Source organism: Natator depressus, chromosome 14 (genome assembly GCF_965152275.1).
Source record: "Natator depressus isolate rNatDep1 chromosome 14, rNatDep2.hap1, whole genome shotgun sequence".
NCBI lineage: Eukaryota > Metazoa > Chordata > Testudines > Cheloniidae > Natator > Natator depressus.
Genome location: NC_134247.1, coordinates 10863376 through 10888175, shown reverse-complemented (window position 1 = coordinate 10888175; position 24800 = coordinate 10863376). Strand labels below are relative to the sequence as shown.

The window sequence follows — 24800 nt, the reverse complement described above, 5'->3', positions numbered from 1 at the left end:
TTGCCACTTCTCAGAGCAGAGTTACATTGTTAAGCATTACATTCCTTTCTTGAAAACACTGCACCTTTGATTTTTTTATTCTTACAATAGAATTATTAAAGCTATTTATATAGCATTTTACGCTTGCAAGGTTAGTTTAGCTGGCAGTCATCTGTGGGTTCTGAAGAAGCAGATGCTTAAGAGTGAGCTTCCATCGCATTTTACAGGATGGAGCATGTGCTTTGCCACACCTGCTGACTTCTGCAAGGAATTGGAGGCCAGGGGAGTACCTCTTTAAAAAGTCTCTCGTCAGTGCTAGATTGGCTCAGTGCTTGTAATCCCTAGTACAAGTAGGATGAGGGAGATCTTGCAAAACCTGATCCAGACCAGCTACAAATTAGCCCTTAGATTAAGACCAAGCATATTCCTTGCCCTGATGAGTTTACAATCTAAGGCCCCAGTCCTTCAAAGATTTAAAGTTAAGTACATGCATAAGTTTGTGCAGGGTCAGAGCCTGGGATAGACAGGACGGTATGCACAAGTAAGGAAGGGTTTCTCATAGTTGGGGCGGGGGAGAGAGGAGAAGGAAAGATTTCTGAAATGATTGGGTTTTAAAGGTAATAGGAAGAGGTGAACAAGGAATCTTGGCTGTAGAGACCACAAACTGCCTGAAACATGGATGAGGGGAGAGCAAGATACAAGGCGTTAAGTTGGGATAAATGATCGGAAGTCATAATGGAAATATTGGGAGGTAAGTATATGCCATAAAATAATAAGCTGGTTAAAGCTTCCTAAAAGTGTTTCAGTATTGTTACTGACATGGGAACTTCATGCGTAAAAATATATAAGTACAATCATTGTAGTCTTATCAAATAAGAAAAAACACCTCTATTTTGGGTTTTCATTCATTGGCTGTGCAACATCTGGTTATATGTCTGGGTCTGCTCTGCCAAAACTTTTATTAAACTTGCTGACACATACTAATATTATGCCATTCACATAATATAAAAACAATCTCATAAACAATCTTTAGTCCAGTAACTCTCAAAGTTAATATCAGTCAAGGTATACGGGCAAAGATTTTGTTGTACAGATGGGTTAGAAAAAACTGTTTCAGCAATTGCTAATTTCCTAAGAACTGTTCTTCACTGGTTAATCACACTTAGGTGAAACAAATGCATTCAGCCATCTCTCTCATTCAGCACTCACTTGAGGGTGTCCTCTTTTCTCACTTGGAAATATACCTGTGAATTTAATTCCCTCCTGGAAGCTTGTGTCAACTCTTGAACAACAGCTTAAGTTTACTGATGACTTACAAACCACAAATACATCCTTTAGCCTGCATGAAAGAAATCTGAGACTCTTATATGTTGGCTCTAATCAATATAATAGTTAATTCTTGATAAGGACTACAATGCTAACAAACTGGAGGGAAAGCTTGTAAGTGGCAAAATATCCGATGTAGTTACTAGCTGCATAAATAAACGTACATTAATGGAGTTTGAGGTCAACTGAAATTTTGATTTTGCTAAATGCTCCTGTGGAAAAGGCTATACATTCTTTATAGTGAAAAGGAGCTCAGTTTTAAAAGTAGGTCTCTATTCTTGCAGGTGAAGTGAGTTATTCCTACAGTTTTGAACCTGCAGTGAATGCCCCCCCTCCACCCCACCCCCCACACAAAAGCTGAATGAGTGCAGGCACCAAATTGTGGATGCAATTCATTGCAGATTCCTACATAAGAGCAGCCATACTAGGTTAGACCAATGGTCCATCTAGCCCAGTATCCCCTGTCTTCTAGGGAATGAACAGAACAGAGCAGTTACTGAGTGATCCATTTCCTGTTGTCCAGTCCCAGCTTCTGGCAGTCAGAAGTTATGGGACATACTTGACCATCTTGGCTAATAGTCATTGATGGACCTATCCTCCATAAACTTACCTGAATCTTTTTTTTAACCCAGTTATGCTTTTGGCCTTCCCAACATCCCCTGCCAACGAGTTGCCAGGTTGACTATGCATTATGTGATGAAGTACTTCCTTATGTTTGTTTTAAACATGCTACCTGTTAATTGCACTATCTGACCCCTGGTTCTTGGGCTGTGTGAAGGTATAAATAACACTTATTCAATTTTTCCATACTATTCATGATTTTATAGACCTTTATCATATCCCTCCTTAGTCGTCTCCTTTCTAAGATGAACAGTCCTGGTCTTTTTAACCTCTCCTTATATGCAAGCTCTTCCATACCGTAATCATTTTTGTTGCTTTTCTCTGTACTTTTTCCAATTTTAATATATCTTTTTTGAGATGGGGTGACCAGAAGTATTCAAGGTGTGAGCATGGATTTATATAGTGTCATTATATTTTCTGTCTTATTTATCTATCCCTTTCCAAGTGGTTCCTAAGATTCTGTTCACTTTTTTGACTGCTGTCGCATATTGAACAGATGTTTTCAGAGAACAATCCACAATGACTCCAAGATCTCTTTCCTGAGTGATAACTAATTTAAAGCCCATCGTTTTGTTTGTGTAGTTGGGAATATGTTTTCTGATGTGCATTACTTTGCATTTATCAACATTGAATTACATCTGCCATTTTGTTGCCCAGTCATCCAGCTTTATAACTTTGTAACTCTTTTCAGTCAGCTTTGGACTTAACTATTTTAAATAATTTTTATCATCTGCAAACTCTTCCACCTCACCGTTTACCCTTTCTCCAGATCATTCATGAGTATGTTGAACAGCATTGGTCCCAGTACGGATCCTCAGGAGACCTTGCTATTTACCTCTCTCCATTTTCAAAACCAATCATTTATTTCTACTTTTTGTGTTCTGTCTTTTAATCAGTTTCTGATCCTTCCTCTTACTCCATGATGGCCTACTTTACTAAGGAGCCATTGGTGAGGGACCTTGTCAAAGACTTTGAACATCTTAAATACACTATATTCACTGGATTGCTCTTGTCCACATGTTTGTTCGACCCCCTCAAAGAATTCTAATAGATTGGTGAGACATGATTTTCCTTTACAAAAGCTGTGTTAACTCTTCCCCAACATATCACATTCATCTGTGTCTGATGATACTGTTCTATACTATAGTTTCAACCAATTTTCCTGGTACTGAAGTTAAGCTTACTGGCCTGTAATTGCCATGATCACATCTGAAATCTCTTTTGAAAATCAGCATTACATTAGCAATCTGTAGTCATTTGGTACAGAGGCTGATTTAAGCGATAGGTTACATACCAGGGTTCATCTTAATTAATTAGCCTCTTACAGTTTGTATGACAACTTCCACCTTCTCTGTATGTGTGTATATATATATTTACTGTATGTTCCATTCTATGCATCCGATGAAGTGGGCTGTAGCCCACGAAAGCTTATGCTCTAATAAATTTGTTAGTCTTGAAGGTGCCGCAAGTACTCCTGTTCTTTTTGTGGATACAGACGAACACAGCTGCTACTCTGAAACATACCAGGGTTAGCAATTCTACAATTTCATATCTGAGTTCTTTCAGAACTCTTGGGTGAATACCACCTGGTCCTGGTGACTTATTACTGTTTAACTTATCAATTTGTTCCCAAATCTTCTCTCCTGGTACCTCAATCTGGGACAGTTCCTCACATTTGTCACCTAAAAAGAATGGCTCAATTTTGGGAAGCTCCTCACCTCCTCTCCAGTAAGGACTGATGCAAAGAATTCATTTAGCTTCTCCGCAATGGCCTTGCCTTCCTAGAGAGCTCCTTTAGTACCTCAATCACCAGTGACCTCACTGATTGTTGGGAAGGCTTCCTACTTCTGATGTACTTTACAAAAACAACTGCTGTTAGCTGTTCTTTTTGTATCTTTTGCTAGTTGCTCTTCAGATTCTTTTTTCTCTTTCCTCATTATACTTTTACACCTGACTTGCCAGAGTATATGTTCCTTTCTATTTTCCTCAGTAGAATTTGACTTCCAATTTTTAAGATATCTTTTTGTCTCTAACTGCCACGTTTACTGCATGGTTTAGCCATGGTGGCATTTGTTTTGGTCCTCTTACTGTTTGTTTTGGTTTTTTTGTTTGTTTGTTTGGAGGAGATATATACTTTGCGCCTCTAGTATGGTGTTTTTTAAAAGTTTGCATGCCGCTTGCAGGCATTTCACTCGTGTGACTGTTCCTTTTAATTTCAGTTTAACTAGCCTCCTCATTGTTATACAGTTCCCATTTTTGAAGTTTAAATGTTACAGTGGTGGGTTTCTTTGGTATTACACACACACACACACACACACACACACACACACACACACACACACACACACACACACACACACACACACACACACCACATCCTGTGCTCCACTTAGGACTAAATCAGGAATTGCCTCTCCCTTTGTGGGTTCCAGGACTAGCTACTCCAAGAAGCAGTCATTAATGGTGTCTAGAAATTTTATCTCTGCATCCTAGCCTGAGGTTCCCAGTCAATATGGAGATAGTTGAAATCCCTTATTATTTTGGGATTTTCTGTTTTTGTAGCCTCTCTCATCGTGAGTATTTCACAGTTGTTGTCACCATCCTGGCCAGGTGGTCAACAGTATATTCCTATTGCTATACTCTTAGCATTCAAGCATGGACTTTCTATCCATACAGATTATATGGTACTAACTGATTCATTTAAGATATTTACCATTTTTGACTATGCTTTCTTTCACATATATTGCTACTTCCCCACCAGCACGACCTACTCTGTCATTCCTTTATATTTTGTGCCCTGGTATTACCATGTTCCACTGATTATCATTAAGGCTACATTTTAGTTATAGATATTTTTAGTAAAAGTCATGGACAGGTCACGGGTAGTAAACAAAAATTCACAGCCCCGTGACCTGTCCATGACTTGTACTATATACCCCTGACTAAGTCTTGGGTGGTGGGCAGCCTGGGGGAACCATGGGTGCTCGTGGGGGGGAGCAGCCTGGGGCGGTCGCGGGTACTGGATGGGGGGCGGCGCACGGTCCGGAAGGGAGGGATGGCAGGCTCCCTAACTAGTTCCATGCGCTGCCTCGGCCCCGAGCACCGGCTCCGCAGCTCCCATTGGCTGGGAACCACAGCCAATGGGAGCTGCGGGATGGTGCCTGCAGGCAGAGGCAGCACACGGAGGTGCCTGCTAGAAGCTGAGGGAGGGGGATGTTGCCGCTTCCGGGGAGCCGCCCAAGGCATGCACCAGCACCCAGAGCCCTCACCCCCTCTTATGCCCCAACCCCCTGCCCTGAACCCTCTCCCCACACCCAAACTCCTGCTGCTGTGTGGAATGGGGGCACGGTGGCCTGAGATTACCTCAGCAGCGGCCAGTGTGGCTGGCCCAGGGTTGCCCCAGCTGCACAGGCAGCCCCCAGACGAGTCGCACCGGCCAGTGCAGAAGTCCTGGAGGTCCCGGAAAGTCACAAAATCCATGACCGCCATGACAAACTCACAGCCTTAATTGTCATCCTTCCACCAAGTTTCTGTGATGCCTTTTATAGCAATATCGTCATTTAATACCCAGCACTCAAGTTCACCAATCTTCGTATTTAGACCCCTTGCATTTGTATACAAGCACTTAGAAATTTGACAGTATTGAGTTGTCTGCCTTTATTTATGTAACTGAATGGGACTCTATCACTGGACTGCTTCTCTTCAGTTTCTACCTGTACTTTATCAACTTCTGTCCTCTTCTCTTTACTAGGATATAGTGTATCCCCTTTCATAAATCCTCCCAAAATGACCATGTGCTCCAGGTGCTTCTAATTATGCACACAAAAGAGGTTTGGTTTGAAATGTGAGACCACATTCTTTTGAGCTAGCAAAATATCCAGCAGTACATCCAGCTGTCTTATCTTTTCACTGTCAGAAGGAAAGTATCATTTCTTCCAAGGTGAACCCTCTGGGACCATGTGTTCATTAGGAAAAATGTATTTTTTTTTTTTTTTTTTTTTTTTACTATTTATTAGCTAATGTGTTAAAAATGCACCTTTTTCCTAGTGTAAAAATGACTCGGGAAGGAGCAACATGATGATAACTACAATTATAGTTTTGTGTATTCATTGGCCTGGTAAGTCCATGAACAACTGAGTCGATCATTGAAATCAAATATGGAAAAGACCCATTACATTACGTAGTGCAACACCTGTCAATTGGTATAGCTGCCTTTTAAAAAGATCTCAATCGAAAGCAGCAAAAATCTACAAACTGCTGTGTCATTTATGGATCATGAGTGTATAAACTACAAAATGAGCTTTTTTCCTGTTAGATATTTTTTTTTCAGAACGAGTGGAGCATGTTAAAATGCAATTTGGAAGATCAGAATTTAGAATCAGATTCTGAAGTCCAGGGTATAACCTAATTCCCCATAAAATGCTAAATTCTGTTATATTCTACTTCACTAATCTCATTTTGTGCCACATCTTTTGTCACATCACTGGTTACGCTCCACTTCCCTATAGGCCTATGATTACTGTGAGAGCAGTGCTTCATAGAAAATCAAGTAAAATATTCAATTGTATATAATTGTAAATTGTTCAAGAATTGATTTAAGTGAGCAATAGTACTTAGGTCATTTTTGTCTGAATCAACAATGGATCCACGCTTCTGTACTGCTGTGACAGTGGCAGGAGTTAATGATTAAAGCTAGTTGACATAGCAAAATAATGCTCATTAGGAGTTAAATTCAAACCTTGGGTTTGATTCTCCTCACACACTTACACTGGTGTAAATCAAGAATAACTCTATTTACTTCATTTGAGCTGCACTGGTATAAAATGGGTGTGAGAGGAGAATCAGGCTCCTTATGTCCATGAAATCTAGGCATTGTTGAATTGCTGCCTTAAACTGAAAAGAATAATGTTATTTATAAAACCACCTCCTCCACTCTAGGGCACTGTACAGCATAATAGAAAACAATCTACAAACAGTAAAATTGTGATGAAGAACAGTCTATCCTTTCAGAATGATTATGTTATCCTAGCTGGAAGCTGAAAATTCAAGGCCAGATCCTCAGCTGGTGTAAATCAGTGTAGCTCCTGTGATTTTTAATTGGATTAGCCATAATGATTTTTCCAGAGATATGTCGTCTTAAAGATCTACAATCTCTTTCATTTAGAAAGGACAGAATAATTACATTTTAAAATAAATTTTTAAATGAATCATCTTTAATAATTCAGGTCAAATTCTGATTGCAGTTATTCCACTGGAAATCTGGAATAACTTCATTGAAATCAAGTTACTTCAGGTTTCCACCAGTATTTGAGTGCATAATTTGTCTCTCTTTTGTAAACTTATAAAATATGGACTAAATTAAGCCTTTTAATCACATTTTAAAATTGTTTATTTTTATACATAATATAACCAGGGTTCACTGAGTAAAGACAGTTAATAAAATAATAATTGAGCGAACATACTTAAATTTTGTGTCTTGCTACTAATTTGCATACTTAATTGATACCTTGTTAGTAGTTCATTAGGTACACTGGACACCAGGTCACAACAACAAAACCAGAAGGCAACAGCCTCTACTTTTTTATTTATAGAAAAAATAAATAACTCAAAATTACAAGTCGAACCACCATAACTTTAGAGATAAAAACAAGAGTTTCCTTGGTCTTCAGGATAAATCCAAGCATATTGTGACTTACGAGGAGAGGCTGAGGGAACTGGGTTATTTAGTCTGCAGAAGAGAAGAGTGAGGGGGGATTTGATAGCAGCTTTCAATTACCTGAAGGGGGAGTTCCAAAGAGGATGGAGCTCGGCTGTTCTCAGTGGTGGCAGATGACAGAACAAGGAGTAATGGTCTCAAGTTGCAGTGGGGGAGGTCTAGGTTGGATGTTAGGAAATACTATTTCACTAGGAGGGTAGTGAAGCACTGGAATGGGTTACCTAGGGAGGTGTTGGAATCTCCATCCTTAGAAGTTTTTAAGGCCCGGCTTGACAAAGCCCTGGCTGGGATGATTTAGTTGGTATTGGTCCTGCTTTGAGCAGGGTATTGGACTAGATAACCTCCTGAGGTCTCTTCCAACCCTAATATTCTATGATTTTATGATATTATCTGCATCCTTATAAGGAAATAGCATAGAAACTCTGCTTGTTTTTCCATATCTGATTGTTGAACCAAGACTTCAGTTAAATATTTATGGGAAGTTAAGTGCTTGTTGGGTTAATACTGACACACATCTTGAGAATTGGGCCAGATGCTAGGTAAGTGGTGGATGTTCAGTACAAACACAGTGATAGATTGTTGAAGCTATGCTGTGATGCTCATCACACATCACAGGATAAAACCTGATCTGGTGTCTCTATGGTGTTGTCTAGTCAGGCAGATTTTAGTAATTGTTGCACTGTTTTGCTACCATCAATGCAGCTCCACCTATGGTAACAAGGTGGGTTGTGAAGCTCCACTGTAGGTGTCCCTGCACCTCTAATTGAAAATTTTAGATAGCAATGTCAGTTCAGCCCACACATGCGCTTTCCCTCCCTCATGATCCGCCTCGAGGCTATCTAGCATGGCGCAGGCAAACCCTTTCTCCCCCCCTCCATTCCTTCTTTACTGCAGAGCCCCTTATGGAGACCTCTGAAATAGAGGGGAGGAGGGTGGGTTGTGGAGCACCCATAGGGGGACACATCTCGAAGAACTATCGTTACTGCACAAGGTGAGTAACTTCTTCTTAAACAACAAATTAGAACAACTGTAGCATCATCATGGTTCAAAAAGCAGCTGAATGTGCCAAGAAAACTTATTTTCCACAGTGCCCCTGTGTTTTCAAAGCAGTGGATGCAATTGTTTAATCCAACCTTAGGATAAGCAAGGCCAATGAAACCAGAGGGGGTTGTGCCTGTTTTTTACCGGGATGAGTATTGGATCCAGTGATGTTCAGAGGGGTGGTAGGTGGCAAAAAAAACTTCCACCGAGCTTTTTGTTCTTTTTTTCCACGGTACTTGTTTGGTGAGCTTCAGGGCGCAGCGTAAAACCTTTTCTTTTTGGCCAGGATTTTGACTGATTTTAAAATAGGGAATTAGGAATGGAAGGACGTGGGGTTGTTTGGCATACAGGGAGATTCTAATTAATTGCTTCTATCAATGTAAGGCTCATATGTGCTTTGGAAATTGGAAACAGTAGAAACTTCTAGGTAAATTCAGTACATCCATGTGAAAGTTAACAAAAACAAAGCTCAAGTAATAACCCTGCCACCATATCAACTTCAAGCTTTGATCCCAGCAGGTCTCATAAGGTAATTGGGGTTCAGCCAGAGCCAGATTGTACCTTCCCACAAGAGGACTCCATGGGAGGAGGAGGAAGGGAAACTGTTCCCCTCCTAGAGTTTCCTTCAGATTCTTCCATGGAGGTTGGGATTCTTCTCTCCCATCTCCTTCCTATAGAAAGGGTAGGCTATTTGACTCACAAATACTACAGAACACATCATAGTCCAGATCACCCAAGTGAACTGTCTTTGTTTGAATCTGTTTTAGTCTTTATGAAATGGGAGGGGGAGTCATCCACCTTTGTGACACCATCTTCCCTCTTCTTGGACCTTGTGGTGGTATGGTCCATACTCAATGAGGGAGATGGAACTGAATAGACCTGAGACAGGGGAGAGGAAGCCAGATTTGGAAGGGGTAGTCTGGAGAGGACACATCAGGACATGAAACCAGGTATGGTCTGTATTGTCTTTCTGCACAGCTACCCCTTTAAGCTGGAAGGAGCTGCAGTCAGGTTAAGTGGCACTGCCAGGATTACGGGGGGACAAGAATTATTGCATATGTGTGAGCCCTCACCTCTGAATGGTTCTGGTACTCTAAGACTTTCCTGAGCTACTATTGATTTTGGGTCTGAACTAGGGCTCCGTGCGTGTGTGTGTTTGGGAGTTGAGGGGGAAAGCAATAACAGCCTCTCAGCTGAATGATTTTGGAGAGCCTCATATGTTTTTTCCCCCCTTTCTTTTTGTACCAGATTGTTCCCATGGGTATTCTCACAGGAGCTGGGCATCAGGGCCCATACATTTGATTTGACCTATGAGATTCAGAAAATAAATTCTGTTAGAATAAAAAGTAGCGAAACTGGATAAATGGTCAAGGATATAGATAAACAGAATCATTTTATATTAAGCTAATCAAGGAGTTGCTTAATTTAAATTAATTATACACTTATTAATTGATGTTTAAACATGTTTGTTTTTCGTCTTGTTTCACAGCAAGGAAAAGAAAATTCAGTATTTAAATCCCGTGTGTGAGGGAGTGTTCTTTATTGTGACCTAGATTTCAAATCTCTGTATTGTCACCTCTAGAAACCCATTTATTCCCTCTCCATTCATCTCCCTTTAATATGAAAGATGAGTCAGCTATTGAGCAGGCATTGTCTGTACTGACTTTTTAATCAAAACATTTTATAATGAACTGCATGTACATGAAGTTGTTATACCTTAAAATGCAGATGAGCTAATAAGATTAGTACAGATTGGTTAGCTGCCTTTTCAACATTCTGATAGAAGAGTTTATTAAAGAACAGACTTTTAAAAGCCTGAGGATTTTATTCAGTTTTTATTCTTACCTTGCTGTAGCAAAATTTGACCAACTTTGTGAAACTTCCCCTGAAAGCTCTGCTTGTTCTTGGTAGCTATGGAAACAGAAATTCACAGTCCATAAACTCAGCAACGCAAGCTTCCTACGCTGTCCTTATTATTAATTTATATTGTGCTAGTGCCTACAGGGCCCCAGCTGAGATCAGGGTCCCTTTGTGCTAGGTGCTCGGCAGAATATAGTAGAGGAGTCCCTGCCCCAACGAGTGTACAGTCTAAATAAACAAGACATACCGAGGGTAAGAGAAAGGAAGTATTATCTGCATTTTGTAGAGAGGGAGCTGAGGCACAGAAACTATGAATTGTCCAGTCACATAGGAAGTCTATAGCAGAGGCAGGAATTGAACGCAGATTTCATTAGTCCCAGGCCACTGCCTTAAGAGCAAGAACATCTTCCAGGAATGTCCTGTCAACGTGGTTTAGCCATAGCCTGAAGAAGCAAGAAAGTAGCTCTCTGTCTAAGACACAGTGCTCATTTTGGGTAAAAAGGATTTATGTTCCTTCTGCCATTTTCTTCATATGTGACTTTTTTCACCTTTTTTCAGTAGGTAAGAGTGAGACACTAAGGACTGTCACTCAGACCTATATGATGCGCGTGTATGATAGTTCAGAGGCAAAGCAGATGAAAGCTGGGTGAGGAGAGAAAAATAGGAAATCTTTAAAAGTAGTATGTTTTAAAGAGGGATTTGGAGGAAGAAAGTGTCAATGTCTTAGGCACAAGAAGGAGGCCTTACATGGAATTTAAATGGGTCATAGATGCTGTGCTAACTTTTTGCACAGTGCTGAATTTTATACAACAGTGTAAAACATACATAAGTGAACATTAATGAGGTTTTTTCTCACATCCCTGACTGCTATTAGTATTTAATTTGACCCTTTTAATTAAATTGGGAGGTAACTATGCTGAGACATTTGTGTCTGGAATGAAATCGTAATGCAGACACTGTGTTTTTATTTTTATTTAGATTTATAAGCAAAAAGAAAAGAAAAGCTTGTCTCTTGGACTCTAGGCATCTTTGACATAATTTTAAAAATACACTATTAGAAAAAGCATGTGTGTAAATCACACCCTTGACCCTTTAGATGCAGCTACAGGAACTTTTTTAATATCCTCCAGGGATATTTTGTGTTTGTGCATTTTTTAAAAAATATGCATTCTTGTATCAAATGAAAAACAACAATAACTGATATTATCCATTAAGGTGTGTGCTGGGCATGAAATGAACTCCAGTGTGGGCCTGTATCTTTTCAGTGTAGGTGGTTCACTCCAGCCCTAGGCACTGAATTTAATGTCACTCCAGGCATGAAAGGAAGGTTTTACTTAGAGACCAAGGCATATCATTTAATGCTATTACTTTTAAAATCTCAGTCAGTTTCTGCTCAGTTCTAATTTTGGACCCCGTCATTTTGATTAGTTGCCAATAAATGCTTTTTAATTAAAATTATATTTAACAGTCACATGCGTCAGTGAGGCTGTGCACTGACAGTGATGGAAGTGGGTGGATAGCACAATAGAATGTGACAAGAGAAGTGAATCCACGAAGGAAAGGAGACTACTGAATTCCAAGATAGAGACAGCAATGAAGGGAACAAGAGAGAAGGGGAAAATGAGACTTATAGTTTAGGAGCTCAGATTAAGAATTAGTGTGTATGGAATATATGTTTAGGTTTCTTCCGTTATGGATTATTCAGATTTCACTTCATTTTCCTGCTACTCTACAATACAGAATGTGTTCCCTGCCTTCCAACTCCCCCTCTCCTCCTCCATTTTGACAAGCTTTAACCAAAAGAAAATGTCAAATTCAGCCATGGAAGTATCTCAGAAACCACATTTTAAATGTCCGTATATGAATATCACAGTTGCCAACTTTCACGTGGTAAATAAGCACCCCGGCTTTCACAATAAACCAAAAATCAGGCTAATCCCATTTCAAAACAAGGCCAAAACAAGCCAATCCCTAAGAACCCCAACACTCTCTATGTGACTAGATCCCCCCGGCGTGCAGTCTGGGACTGTGGTGGGCCCGCTGTGCACCCCTGACTCTCTTCCCCCCTTGCCCCTGCTTGCAGGGAGCCAATCAAAAAAAAGCACCAGTCCCTGATTAACCAGTGTGCATTTGGTGCATTTTTACAGGGCCCCCTTTTCAGGGGGAAAAAACAAACACCACTGCCATACACACACACACAACCAACTTGGGGCAAAGAAGGGGGGAGGGTCCCATCTGCACACTGTGGCGAGAGCCAAAGGGGCAGAGCAGGGAGCCAGGCCAATCTGCAGGGCAGGAAATGCTGCAGGGTAAGTGCGAGGTAGGTTTACTGTACAGCACATACCCCTAGGGCCTCCCAATCCCCTCCATGGGCAGGGAAGATGGGGGAGCCGTCAACTGCCATAGTGCACAGGGCCCCAAAATTCTTTAATTCAGCCCAGAATAGCACATACATTTGAAGAAATCTCCCAGTATAGAGTGTGCCTTATAGCTGTTCTCAAGAGTTCAGAATAGGGCACTGCTAGCTACATGGTCCCAGAGAACCACAGTTGTCTCAGTGAGAGGCTGTTCGTGATGCAGCTGTTGAGGGCCTGGAATTGGCAGCCTAAGGAAGATGCAAGCTTGTGAAGGGTGAGGAGCACTGATATGATGTGGTCTTTGCAGCTTTCCCTGTGAAGGAGGCAGGTTTCTATGTTCTGCCGAAATCTGATGTTCCAGGTTATTTCCACTTTTAGCTCCAGGCCTTTTCTAAAGTCAGAAAAAACTTTAGAAAAGGTATAAAAAAGTGCTGCTCACTTTATTGTTATCATACCTCCACTGGGAAGCCAGCAGCACTTCAGTACGAAGCAGGGTAAATTAAAACCACAAGAAAGAAATCGCAAATAATCAGTTTCTTAAATGCAGTTCCAGAAGGAAATATTAATTGCCAAATTGACCCAGCGAAACTCCGTTTGTTCAGAATAAGCTGAGAATCTCTGGTTTTACGTTTCTCTCTGCTTTAAGTATCTGCATCTATCGGGCAGCTTATATTTTATTGAACAGCTATCCACAGCGTTGATGGAAATATTACTTAGCTCTTAGGCCCATCCTTCCCAGAACTGCTTGTTGAAACTGGCAACTGTTTCATAAATACCTGGTACTTTAAAAGACAATGCAAGCTAAATGTGATAAGTATTGATGGCAATCTAAAAATGCTTCCATAATGTACTTTACCTTCCTATTATAGCATGTTAATATTGGATTTTTTTCCCTCTAAAGACTAAGGGCTTGTCTACACTGCTGCTTAAGTTGATGTAACATACATCGCTCAGGGATGTGGAAAAAACACACACACACACCCCCCCCGAGTGACGTAAGTTACATTTACTTAAAACGGTTTCTACACCGCGGTATGAGTGTGGGAGACGCTCTCCTGCTGACATAGCTTCTGCATCTCGTTGAGGTGGAGTAATTATGTCGATGGGAAAGCGCTCTCCCGTCGACATAGCACATCTTCACCACAGGCACTGCAATCGGTGCTGCTGCAGCACGGTAGTGAAGATCAGCCCCAACTCCCAAAAATGAGAGTAATTAATAATACTTTGGACTTCACTGGCACCCTTCACCCCAGGACCTCAAGGAATTTGCCGTCACTAACATGGAGCTTATCTTCACTCAGAGGTAGTCCCAAATTCAGCAGTCAGTGGCCAGCAGTTGGTATAGCTGCACTGGTACTGGCACCTAATTGGAGCTAATGGAAGTACTCTGGATTTTCTCTGGGGTAACAGAGCAGAAGCTGTCTCAGTGTGTATGGTTGTAATCAGCATACATTTACAACGGCATAAGGGTTGGGGTATTTTTAATTGCTAATAGGGTTTAATATTCATTAACCTGTTTACAAATGCTTGAATCTCTTATGCCTTGTACCGCAGAAGGACAGAAACTCTGGCGACAGAAACAATATGGTAGATAATTTGCATTCTGCTCTTCCCTTAAAATACAGTCAGAATGTTTTATAGCAGTATTATTTGTAAGTAACTCGGTAAGGTCTGTTGACTTCAGCTATTTGTGTATAATTAGTTAGACACATTTGATTGCCATCAGCTAAGCAAGAGAAGGTGTTTTATTGCTCATATTCAGTGTAGTGTGTTTATTTCTTTCTTCCACCACTAAACTGCTGCTTGAATAAAAACGAATCTCAGCTGAACTTTTCCCTTCTGATTTTAATAACCGTTCAGAGCAATGAAGATTGTCTGTGATCTTACAGTATGACAAGCTTTTATCTGAAATTATCATATCAATATTTTATCATTAATAGAATTGTATATTCTCTTCCAGTAGTTTTCCCAGGGGTGTTTTTCAGAACATTAGAGTTATCACTGAAAGTTCTACATTTCTCTAAAAATAAACCAGTATTTTATGAGGCAACGTCTTTACCAATCTTTGAGATTCAGAGGGCCAAATTCAGTCCTTGGGTAGATGCATGCAACTCCCACTAACTACTGAAGAACTTTAGTGCACAGACTAATGTAGTCAAGAGTTCATTCTAAATGTGGATTTCTTCATTTTGTAAGTTAGGAGAACAAAGGGCTGCTGTAATGTCTGATGACTAGAGTAACCACATGTACTATTCAGATTATTAATATGTCACTCGATAAATCAGCTGGTTGAGAAGTTTCTATTAATATATTTAAATTTGCTGTTTTTGAGTACTTAACTTCAGCAAGCTATTCACCGGCCAGTATTAGAGTAAGGTGAATTGGAGAATGTTAGATGTAACATTCATAATTTACAAATGGTAATAAAAGACTAAAATTTATCACTGTCAGATGGTCTGACATATCCAGATCTCTCCCCTCACCCCGCACCCCCCAAAAAAGTTTTTTTTCATAGAGTTCATAGGTTTTGTATCTTTTTGATACCAGTCTTTATCAACTGTGCAATAGTTGTCTAACTGGCTGATAGGACGTGAATGAGATTGTTCTTTAACACAGTTGGATCAAATTAATATCTTCTCATTAATCATAGAAATGTCAGGCTACAAGGAGGCAGGACCAAGTAAACCTAGAGCATCCCTGACAGGTCCAACCTATTCTTAAAAACCTTCAGTGTTGGGGATTTCACAACCTACTTTGGAAGCCTATTCTAGATCTTAACAACACTTGTAATTAGAAATGGGAAAAATGAAATGGGAAGCTATGTGAGACATGTTCATGAGCCCTGACCATTAGAAGTAAGGAAAAAATATTTTGCCTGAAGCACTGTTTCTAGGATCCGAAATATGTGGGGAGAAAAGCAATCAGAAAAGCCAGCCATAATGTAAGTTAAGAAAAGCTTCTGTTGATTTTATTTTCCTGATTCCATCTCTGTTTTACTAAATCAACAACATAAGAGAAGATCCAGACCTTAGAATGGAATTTGATATGTGGAAGATAGGAATGGAATGTCCTCTTAGCGGAGCATTATTCGTAAGATGAAAATACATAGTTTCTGGGGCGAGCCCTTGAGAGAGCCTAAAGAATGGAGTGGCACACAAACACATTCATTTCTGAAAGCTACTTCTTTCTACCTACATTTTACAGTCCATTCAGGGATTATCAATAGACAATACAATATGTATGGCTGAGAGCATCAAAAAATAAATGGCCAGTTCCCCAGGTATGCTTGACCTCTACTTGGCCCTTTGGGGTCTGTTCTGCCAGCCCTGAGTCACTAGAGCACATTTCACTCTGGCTGCATAACTTATTAGTTATCAGGGTCCAGAACCAGGTTGCATAGAGCCATCAAATGGAATACCCAGCTCTTCCTCCCTGCAAGAATGGCATAAAGGAAGAATGAGCAGGGACTGAGATTCTGATCCAAAGATTTTAATCTTGTTGACAAATGAATTTTGGATGCATATTTCATGTTGAGAAGGTATAACAGCTGATAATAGCATGCATGGATATATCACATGCATTGGTGGATGTTGAGATGAGCTCCATTCAAAACCTCTTTTATGAAAAGACAAGAAAGGAACAAAAATTGTACCATGTACCGTAGCAAATCTATTACCCCAATTCTGTTGAATTTAATTCTATGTTTCAAATCTCTTCATGATTTTGGAAAATCATTATTTGAAATGTCAACCAGCAGAAAAGAAAGAGAGGGTAACACAGTCCTAACTCATACTATTTGTGTTTACTTCTGAAAAATATGATAGTCAAACAAGATAGAAACACAGGTGTGTCTTGTGGCACCTCTGAGGGGAGAGACAAACACCTACAAGATCTCTATCAAGCATTCTTACAACTACAATACCCACCTGCTGAATTGAAGAAACAGATTGACCGAGCCAGAAGAGTACCCAGAAGTTACCTACTACAGGACAGGCCCAACGAAGAAAATAACAGAACGCCACTAGCCATCACCTTCAGCCCCCAACTAAAACGTCTCCAATGCATCATCAAGGATCTACAACCTATCCTGAAGGACGACTCATCACTCTCACAGATCTTGGGAGACAGGCAAGTCCTTGCTTACAGAAAGCCCCCCAACCTGAAACAAATACTCACCAGCAACCACACACCACACAACAAAAACACTAACCCAGGAACCTATCCTTGCAACAAAGCCCGTTGCCAACTGTGTCCACATATCTATTCGGGGACACCATCATAGGGCCTAATCACATCAGCCACACTATCAGAGGCTCATTCATCTGCACATCTACCAATGTGATATGTGCCAGCAATGCCCCTCTGTCATGTACATTGGCCAAACTGAACAGTCTCTACGTAAAAGAATAAATGGACACAAATCAGATGTCAAGAATTATAACATTCAAAAACCAGTTGGAAAACACTTCAATCTCTTTGGTCACTCGATTACAGACCTAAAAGTGGCAATTCTTCAATAAAAAAACTTCAGAAACAGACTCCAGTGAGGGACTGTTGAATTGGAATTAATTTGCAAACTGGATACAATTAACTTGGGCTTGAATAAAGACTGGGAGTGGATGTGTCATTACACAAAGTAAAACTATTTCCCCATGTTTATTCCCTCTCCCCCCCCCCCCCACGGTGCCTCAGACGTTCTTGTCAACTGCTGGAAATGGCCCACCTTGATTATCACTACAAAAGATTTCCCTCGCCCCCCGCTCTCCTGTTGGTAATAGCTCACCTTACCTGATCACTCTTGTTACAGTCTGTATGGTAACACCCATTGTTTCGTGTTCTCTGTGTATATAAAATCTCCCCACTGTGTTTTCCACTGCATGCATCCAATGAAGTGAGCTGTAGCTCACAAAAGCTTATGCTCAAATAAATTTGTTCGTCTCTAAGGTGCCACAAGTCCCCCTTTTCTTTTTGCGGATACAGACTAACACAGCTGCTACTCTGAAACCTGACAGACGTTTCTGATTTTTTTGTTGCTTAGAGAATTTGTTTGCTTTGAGATTGAATAAGTATGCAGCTTGGCTTCAGAATTACTCCTTAAGCGTGATGCTTAATATTAATTCCAATTCAGGTGATTTAATGATAGAGCCTTGAGCTTGATTAGCTGTGATGGTAAATGAACTATAGACAGGCTTCCATGTCAGTGTGGCTTACAAAGCTTAAATGCTGCTGGAAGTAGTTATATGCTTCATTTAGGAGATATGCAGGTTAGGTTGCTTGTTTTTCCTTGGTGTTATCAGTACCAATAAATATTTGGGGTGTATGAAGAAATGAATCTATTACTCCAGTAGTGAAGATGATGATCACCTTGGGTATGTCTATACTGCAATTAGACACCCGCGGCTGGCCCATGGCAGCTGACTTAGGCTTGTAGGGCTTGGGCTAAGGGCCTGTTTGATTGTGATGTAGACGTTCGGGCTGGAGCCCAGGCTGTAGGGGCCTGTAAGGTGGGAGGGTCCCAGAGCTCGGCTGCAGCCCTAGCCCTGCTGTCTACAACACCATTAAACTGCCCTTAGGCCAAGTCCTGTGAGCCCAAGTCAGCTGGCAAAAGCCAGCCCCAGGTTTTTAATTGCAGTGTAGACATACCTTTTGTGAGAAGCTGAAAGCAATGCTAAATAGTTGTAAGGAAAATTAATTAAGGATGGGCAAATTATTTGGTGAGACTATGGAAGGAAAAGGTCAGAATGTGTTTGTGAAATGGATAAGCACATTGTCTGATGTACTCTGCTAAAAATGTGGCACAAGACTCATGCGATCATAATGTCCCTAGGGGCTTTTGAGACTGTATCATTGTGTCACTTTGAATTGTGACCATTAACAGCCCAACACATTAAGCTCCTCTTTAAAAGCCAATATATGCGTTTAAAACATTACTGTACATGTGCTTGAAGGGAAATGACTGCAACTTCTATGAATAGAAAAAGGGACCAAAATAATTTCTCAACCATCCTTTGACATGTGTGGCAAATTGCTGGCATGATTATGATGGGTCCTGCATTTCCTCGTCTTGGGGGGTGGGGGTTCAGGGCGCAGTTTCCTGCCCCTGAACTAGGGGATCGACTGCTAGGACCTCACCCCTAGGCAGATCAGCACGGCCTCCAAAACCACCCAATGGGATCTTGTCCCCAGAAGGTTTCATACTACATCAAAGCCCCCCCCCGACAGAACTCACCCACAGAAGGACCAGCATCTCTCTGGAAACTCCCAAGCAAGATCGCATCCCTAAAACAGCTAGTACCGCTGCCTCCAAAATTGTCCTTCCTAAAAGGACAAGTACTTCCCTAAAATCTGTAAGGGAAGACACTTCCTTCGTTCCGGAGATCACGCCTCAAGGTCCGGCCAAACGGAGTACTCAACACAGGGAGGAAAATAGGCAACAGGGTGATCCTACAGCAATTTTCCAGCCTTAGCCTGTGGTGCTTGAGCAGCCAGAGGAGCAGCTGTCCACGGTGAGGGCCACCACACCATGGCAAGCCACTTGGATAGAGGAGTTGGCGAGGACAGCCTTCTTCGATGACTTTGACCTCCTTGTAGACAGATGCACTAAATACCTGTCTGCAGAAATCGTATCTGGGAGGAAGGGAACTCAGGAGAACGCACCGACTGCTCACAGAACTCCTGTGTGGAGACATCACCGCCACCACCACCGGAGAGAATCCAGGAGAAGGAACATCAGTCGCCGCTACAACCCAGCAGCAGCTTTTAGGATCCAGATGCTCTACCGGTCAAACCGCCCTAAGGATACGAGAGAGATCCTCGTTGGGCTCTCATCTTACTGTGCAATCCCATCCGAGAGACTGTTCTCGTACTTCAAGGGTGTGTTTGACCATGTAGCTCAGAACAACATTCCTAATCCTCAATTACAATTACTGAGGGACAATCTCCACTCATTGATTATTTTGCTTTCCACAACCAACTCTCTGTACAACTCTTCATGAGTGATGTACCCGAATATTTGGATTCTAATATCTAAACTGTATTGTTAATTTTATTCACCTAAATTTGGGTTATTGCTCTTTATGTACTCTATGTCTTATATGTCTTTTAAAAACAAACTCTGTATTTGTGGATAATCTAAGCATTATACCCAGATGTACAGACAAGCTTTTCTCAACCTATGTTTTACATAATTTTTTTAACATTAGCTTTAATAAAAATTTTAAATCTCTCCTTGGTCTAGTTTCTGATATGTCCTCTATCGAAATGATTCTCCTACAAAGAGGGGTTCACTAAATCATAAAATCGGTCTTTTTCAACTGTAGGTACCATTATGTTACTGTACTTATATTTGGAAACTTCAAATATATGTAACAAACAATCAGCACAGTTCTGCATTTTGTTTGCTGCAAAGAAATTCATCTTTGAACTGCTGTATATAGTTTGTTTTTTTTTTGAAAGAGGGAATTTGCTGCCACCCACAACCAAGATGTATTATTTATGCAATTCCACAAATGAATATAGCACTTTACAAAGCAAATAGGAAATGCATAAGAACTGTAAGACTCAGTGAGTTTATACTATGTAGGCCAGATCATCTAGGTTGCAGAACACACTCCTGAGTGTTACCGAGCACCTTCAACTCCCATTTACAATTGGAAGTAGAAGTACTTAACGATTTTCTGGACAGACATAAAGCGGGCAACAGTTCTGACCCAAGAGGGTATGGAGATAGCACTGATAAGTAGATACACTTATGAATGATTACATGGAACAAGTGGGTTTGAAGGAGGTGAAAGTTATATCCAGGGGCAATGGGTGCAAAGAAAACAACTAACAAGACATGGGAGCTCCTTGCTACATGATGGAGCAATGAGAAAAGGAAGCACAAAACTGAGGGCTAGTCAACACTAGAAAATTGGGTTGGCATAATTATATTCCTTGGGAGTATGAAAAATCTACATCCCGAGTGGCGTAGTTAAGCCGACCTAAGTACTCATGTAGGCAGCACCAGGTCGACAGAAGAAATCGTCCATCACCCTAGCTACCACATCTCAGGGAGGTAGATTACCTACGCTGATTGGAGAACTATTCCCGTCAGTATGGGTAGTGTCTACACTGAAGTGCAGCTGCACCAGAGCTGTTGTAGCATTTTAAGAGTAGACAAAGCCCTAAGAGTGGAGAAAAAGGATAAAGGGGGCAGTAACAACAGAGGATTCAGAGGAGTTTAAGGCGCTGAAAGGTGAAAAATAGGAAATGAATCCAGCATTGCTGGATTAAGAGGAGCTTTAACTTGATGCAGTAGAAGTCAGGAAGCCAAATTAAAATAAATTGCTATAGCAATAGCAAATGTCTCAAAAGCTTCTTTTACAAGAGACATACAGTCATAAATAATAATTAATGCTCTAGTGCTCCCTTGTCAGGAATTTTCTTCGTTAAAACTTTGTGGTTTCTTTTAAATTTTGAATAAGTCACCTGCTTATAATTTTCATTTACAAGAGTGAAATGAAACCGCTTGGCCAAACCCCCAGTGTATCAACCAAATCCAGTTCTTGGACTTTGCAATGAAAAATATCATGGTTATAAATGGCATTAAGACAGTAAGGTGGGTGGAGAGGCTCTGCAAATTTGCGAAGTTCAATTTCTCTTCAATTTGCTTCATATGCTTGGCTGACCAGTGATCCTAAGAATTCTGAACATTCTTGTCATGAAGGCAACTGCTTGTATCTAATCAGATACTTCACTGACAGTGGAGAGGTTGTCACTGACAAATGAAGAGGTTGACATAGAGGGCTTTTAAAACCTGTGTGAAAGTAAATCAATCACTGAAGTTTCATCAGTTATTGTGCAGAAATTTTTTGTCTGATGTTCGAGCAGGCATGTGGTGACATGCTTGCAGGAACGATGAAGGGTCACAGAAGGCAGAAGTACATGTGGGATGAAATCCTGGACTCACTGATTTCAATGGGGCCAAGATTTTTCCCTTAGTATCACAAGGGCTCCATCTTTTCTGATTTTTGTCTAGATCACACTAGTCCCAGAGAAAGATTGTGTCTCTCAAAAACTTACTCTGATTTCAGAAAATGATTCTGCATATAAAAACAATAGTATAACTACAGTTTTAAGGGACTATATAGAGAGGTTGGAATTTCATCCTTATTCCTCCTCTCAAGCTATAATATGTGTAATAAACTATTCTCAAAGAAAATTTGGAAGATTAATATATATCATTGTCAACCAGTTTATACTATTCAGATGATCACAGAAGGACTGAATCTACTCCCTCTCACAATAGGTGAATGCCAGGGTAAATTCACTGGCAACACATTAATAACTTAATACATCCTTCTCTTCCCCCCCCCCCCACGCCCTTTGTGGGAGTCAGATGCTGGAGGCTGTCATACATCAGTAGCCCTATCTGGGGTTGGTTTTGTTTTTCTCCAAGGATAGTGTGTGGATTGTGAGGATTTATAGTAGATACAATGGACATGGGTAGTGCCATATACAATGCCAAATCTCAGAGATATTGCTAGTTAGAGCTGGTTGGAAAATGTCCTTCAGGACGTTTCTTTAGTTAAAGCTCTCCTAAATAGCACTGAGGCCACTGGGGTTGTTCAGCATATGCCAACTCAGGACTTCTCTTCACCAGCTGTGTAGTTTCTGCCCAGCCAGTGGCACACCTTGCTGCTTTTCAGTTGTGTTCTGTTAGTTGCATTTGGGCCTCCGATGTGTCCAAAGAATCGTTTACACCTGTAGTCTCAGTACATCCTTTGAAAGCAGTGCCTCTGCAGGTGCAAAGAACTCTGTTCCTCTCTGAGAACTAAAGGCTAGAGCTGGTTGACAATTTTTTGGTAGGAAAATTGTGATTTGTCAAAACCAGAACTTTTAATGGAAACTTTTATTGTTTTTGTCAGGAAAGTTTCTCAAGTCCAGCATGACATTTCTGCAAAAGAGCGAGCACGTGCACCCTCACCTGGGGTATGGGAGACCAGGTTCAAGTCTCTGATCTGCCTGATTCAGAGCATGGACTTGAACCTGCATCTCCCGTATCCCAGGTGAGTGCCCAAAACACCAGGCAGTAGAGTCTTTCTTTCCATCCACCCCCCGACAGAATAATTTATTTATACAAAGTGGATCAGCTCCAACCGGAGAGGTCGGGAGGCTTCCCATCCCAGATAGCTAAGCAGAAACACTGGAAGCCTTTGGAATGAAGGAATGGCAAAGCTAGAGATCCAGTTGGGTTGCTGTCCTGGGTGGGCTCATGGGAGAGAGGAAGCTGGATATGTTAGGGGAAGGGTTTCTAATGCCTGTGCTCTTGGGGCCTGCCTTGGTATGGAGAATTTCTCAGAGACTGTATGCTGTGTGCAATCCAGCAAGCTCACAGATGGTTCTGATGAGCTGCTTTTTGAGATACAGTGGGGCTTGAACAAAACAATTTAACTCCAAGCTCACTAAGATTTCCAGATGCCTTCCAAATCAAAGCACACACAGAACAATATACATGCATGTCTGTATGCCTCTGGTCTCCAAAGGGTTGTTTCTCAGGTCCTTACACTTTGATTTATCTAGGTTATAACAAACTACTGCTCAAACGCAGGCTCACCGTTGCATACTGACTTTTGCTGCTTTCTCCAGCATTTTTCACCGTCTGCTAAGAGCATGATCCTGGCTTTAATCCACATAATCTACTGTTATGGCATTTTTTTCTTAACTTTTCCTTTTTCCACTGAATTTTCAAAGATCAAAATAAGTGTAGCATAGCACAGGTAAAACTCAAGTTGAAAGGCTTTCCTGAAACATATCACCCAGTACCACCACATCATCAACAGTCTTTCACACAGGGTCACATTCAAAATAAAACCCGGTGTGTATAGCCAAGGTTCTGTCTCAGAAAGTCGTGCTTCTAATAATTACCTGTGGAGAAAAGAGCAGGTAGCTTAGTTATTATATATAAACAACTCCATCTTTTCAGAAGTTTTCTTTCACTGTGTTAAGTGCTATGGCATTAAGTCCGTGAATCCCATTGACTTTAGTAGAAGTCACACATCTGAAAACCCCATGTAGCACTTTGTCAATTGTGCTTAGCGTGGAAACATCTATACATTTTCTCTGAAGCTAGCTCTTAGTGTCTCAGAAAGGTTTGCGAGTAAATTTCCAAGGAGTTACACCCAGGGTTGTAAAGGCCAGAGAGAGCCTGATTCTGCTCAGCTTCACGCCTGGTGGACTCATTTACACCTGTGCAAAGTAGGTATAAAACACTAGCAAATCAGAGTGGTTGTTTTTACACCTTCTTTGTGTAGGTATTGATAACACAAAGTTCAAGACTGTTAAGAATCAGACCCTAAAATTCTACCAGACTGTCAGTTTACTAGCAAATAAGACTAATAATGAGTAAGGTTTTGGCTAACAGGTCATACTTTTGTGACATAGTTTAAAAACATTAAGCTTAATTGGACATAAGTATTATTGTTATTTATTATTAAAAAGTAACATGTTTTTGAAAGTAATATTTGTATGCCCTGGTTGAAGGCTATAGTATTCTAATCATTACCATACCAAAACTGTAATTTCATGGTGTCTTCTGAGCTTTAAGAGTAATTTTATTTCTTTGTTTCACCTTAGGCTTACCTTATGGATGGGAAGAAGCTTACACAGCAGATGGAATCAAGTACTTTATCAAGTGAGTACTGGCACCAAAGCTATGTAAGCGGTTTCTATCACATATGGAGGATGATGGGGAGAGATTCAAATAATCAGAGGGGGTAAAAAAGCTCTAAACTTTCTAGGAGGAACACTAAATCAGTAACATGAAAAGAAACTTCATCTCTCTTTATATACAGCTTGTTAGTGACATCATTTATCGATTTTCTTAGGGACAAACTTATATAATGAGACTGGGCTTTTCA

General features: G+C 40.8%; 1 protein-coding gene across 4 annotated transcripts in view; it reads left to right on the top strand.

The window, feature by feature from the left end:
* Positions 1-24800, top strand: part of STXBP4 (syntaxin binding protein 4) — a 145281-nt gene that overhangs the window by 88246 nt on the left and 32235 nt on the right. For all 4 annotated transcript variants that reach the window (XM_074972241.1, XM_074972242.1, XM_074972243.1 and 1 more), the window contains one exon: positions 24517-24574. In XM_074972241.1, coding sequence (XP_074828342.1) covers positions 24517-24574 — 58 coding nt within the window. The remainder of the gene's footprint in view (positions 1-24516; positions 24575-24800) is intronic.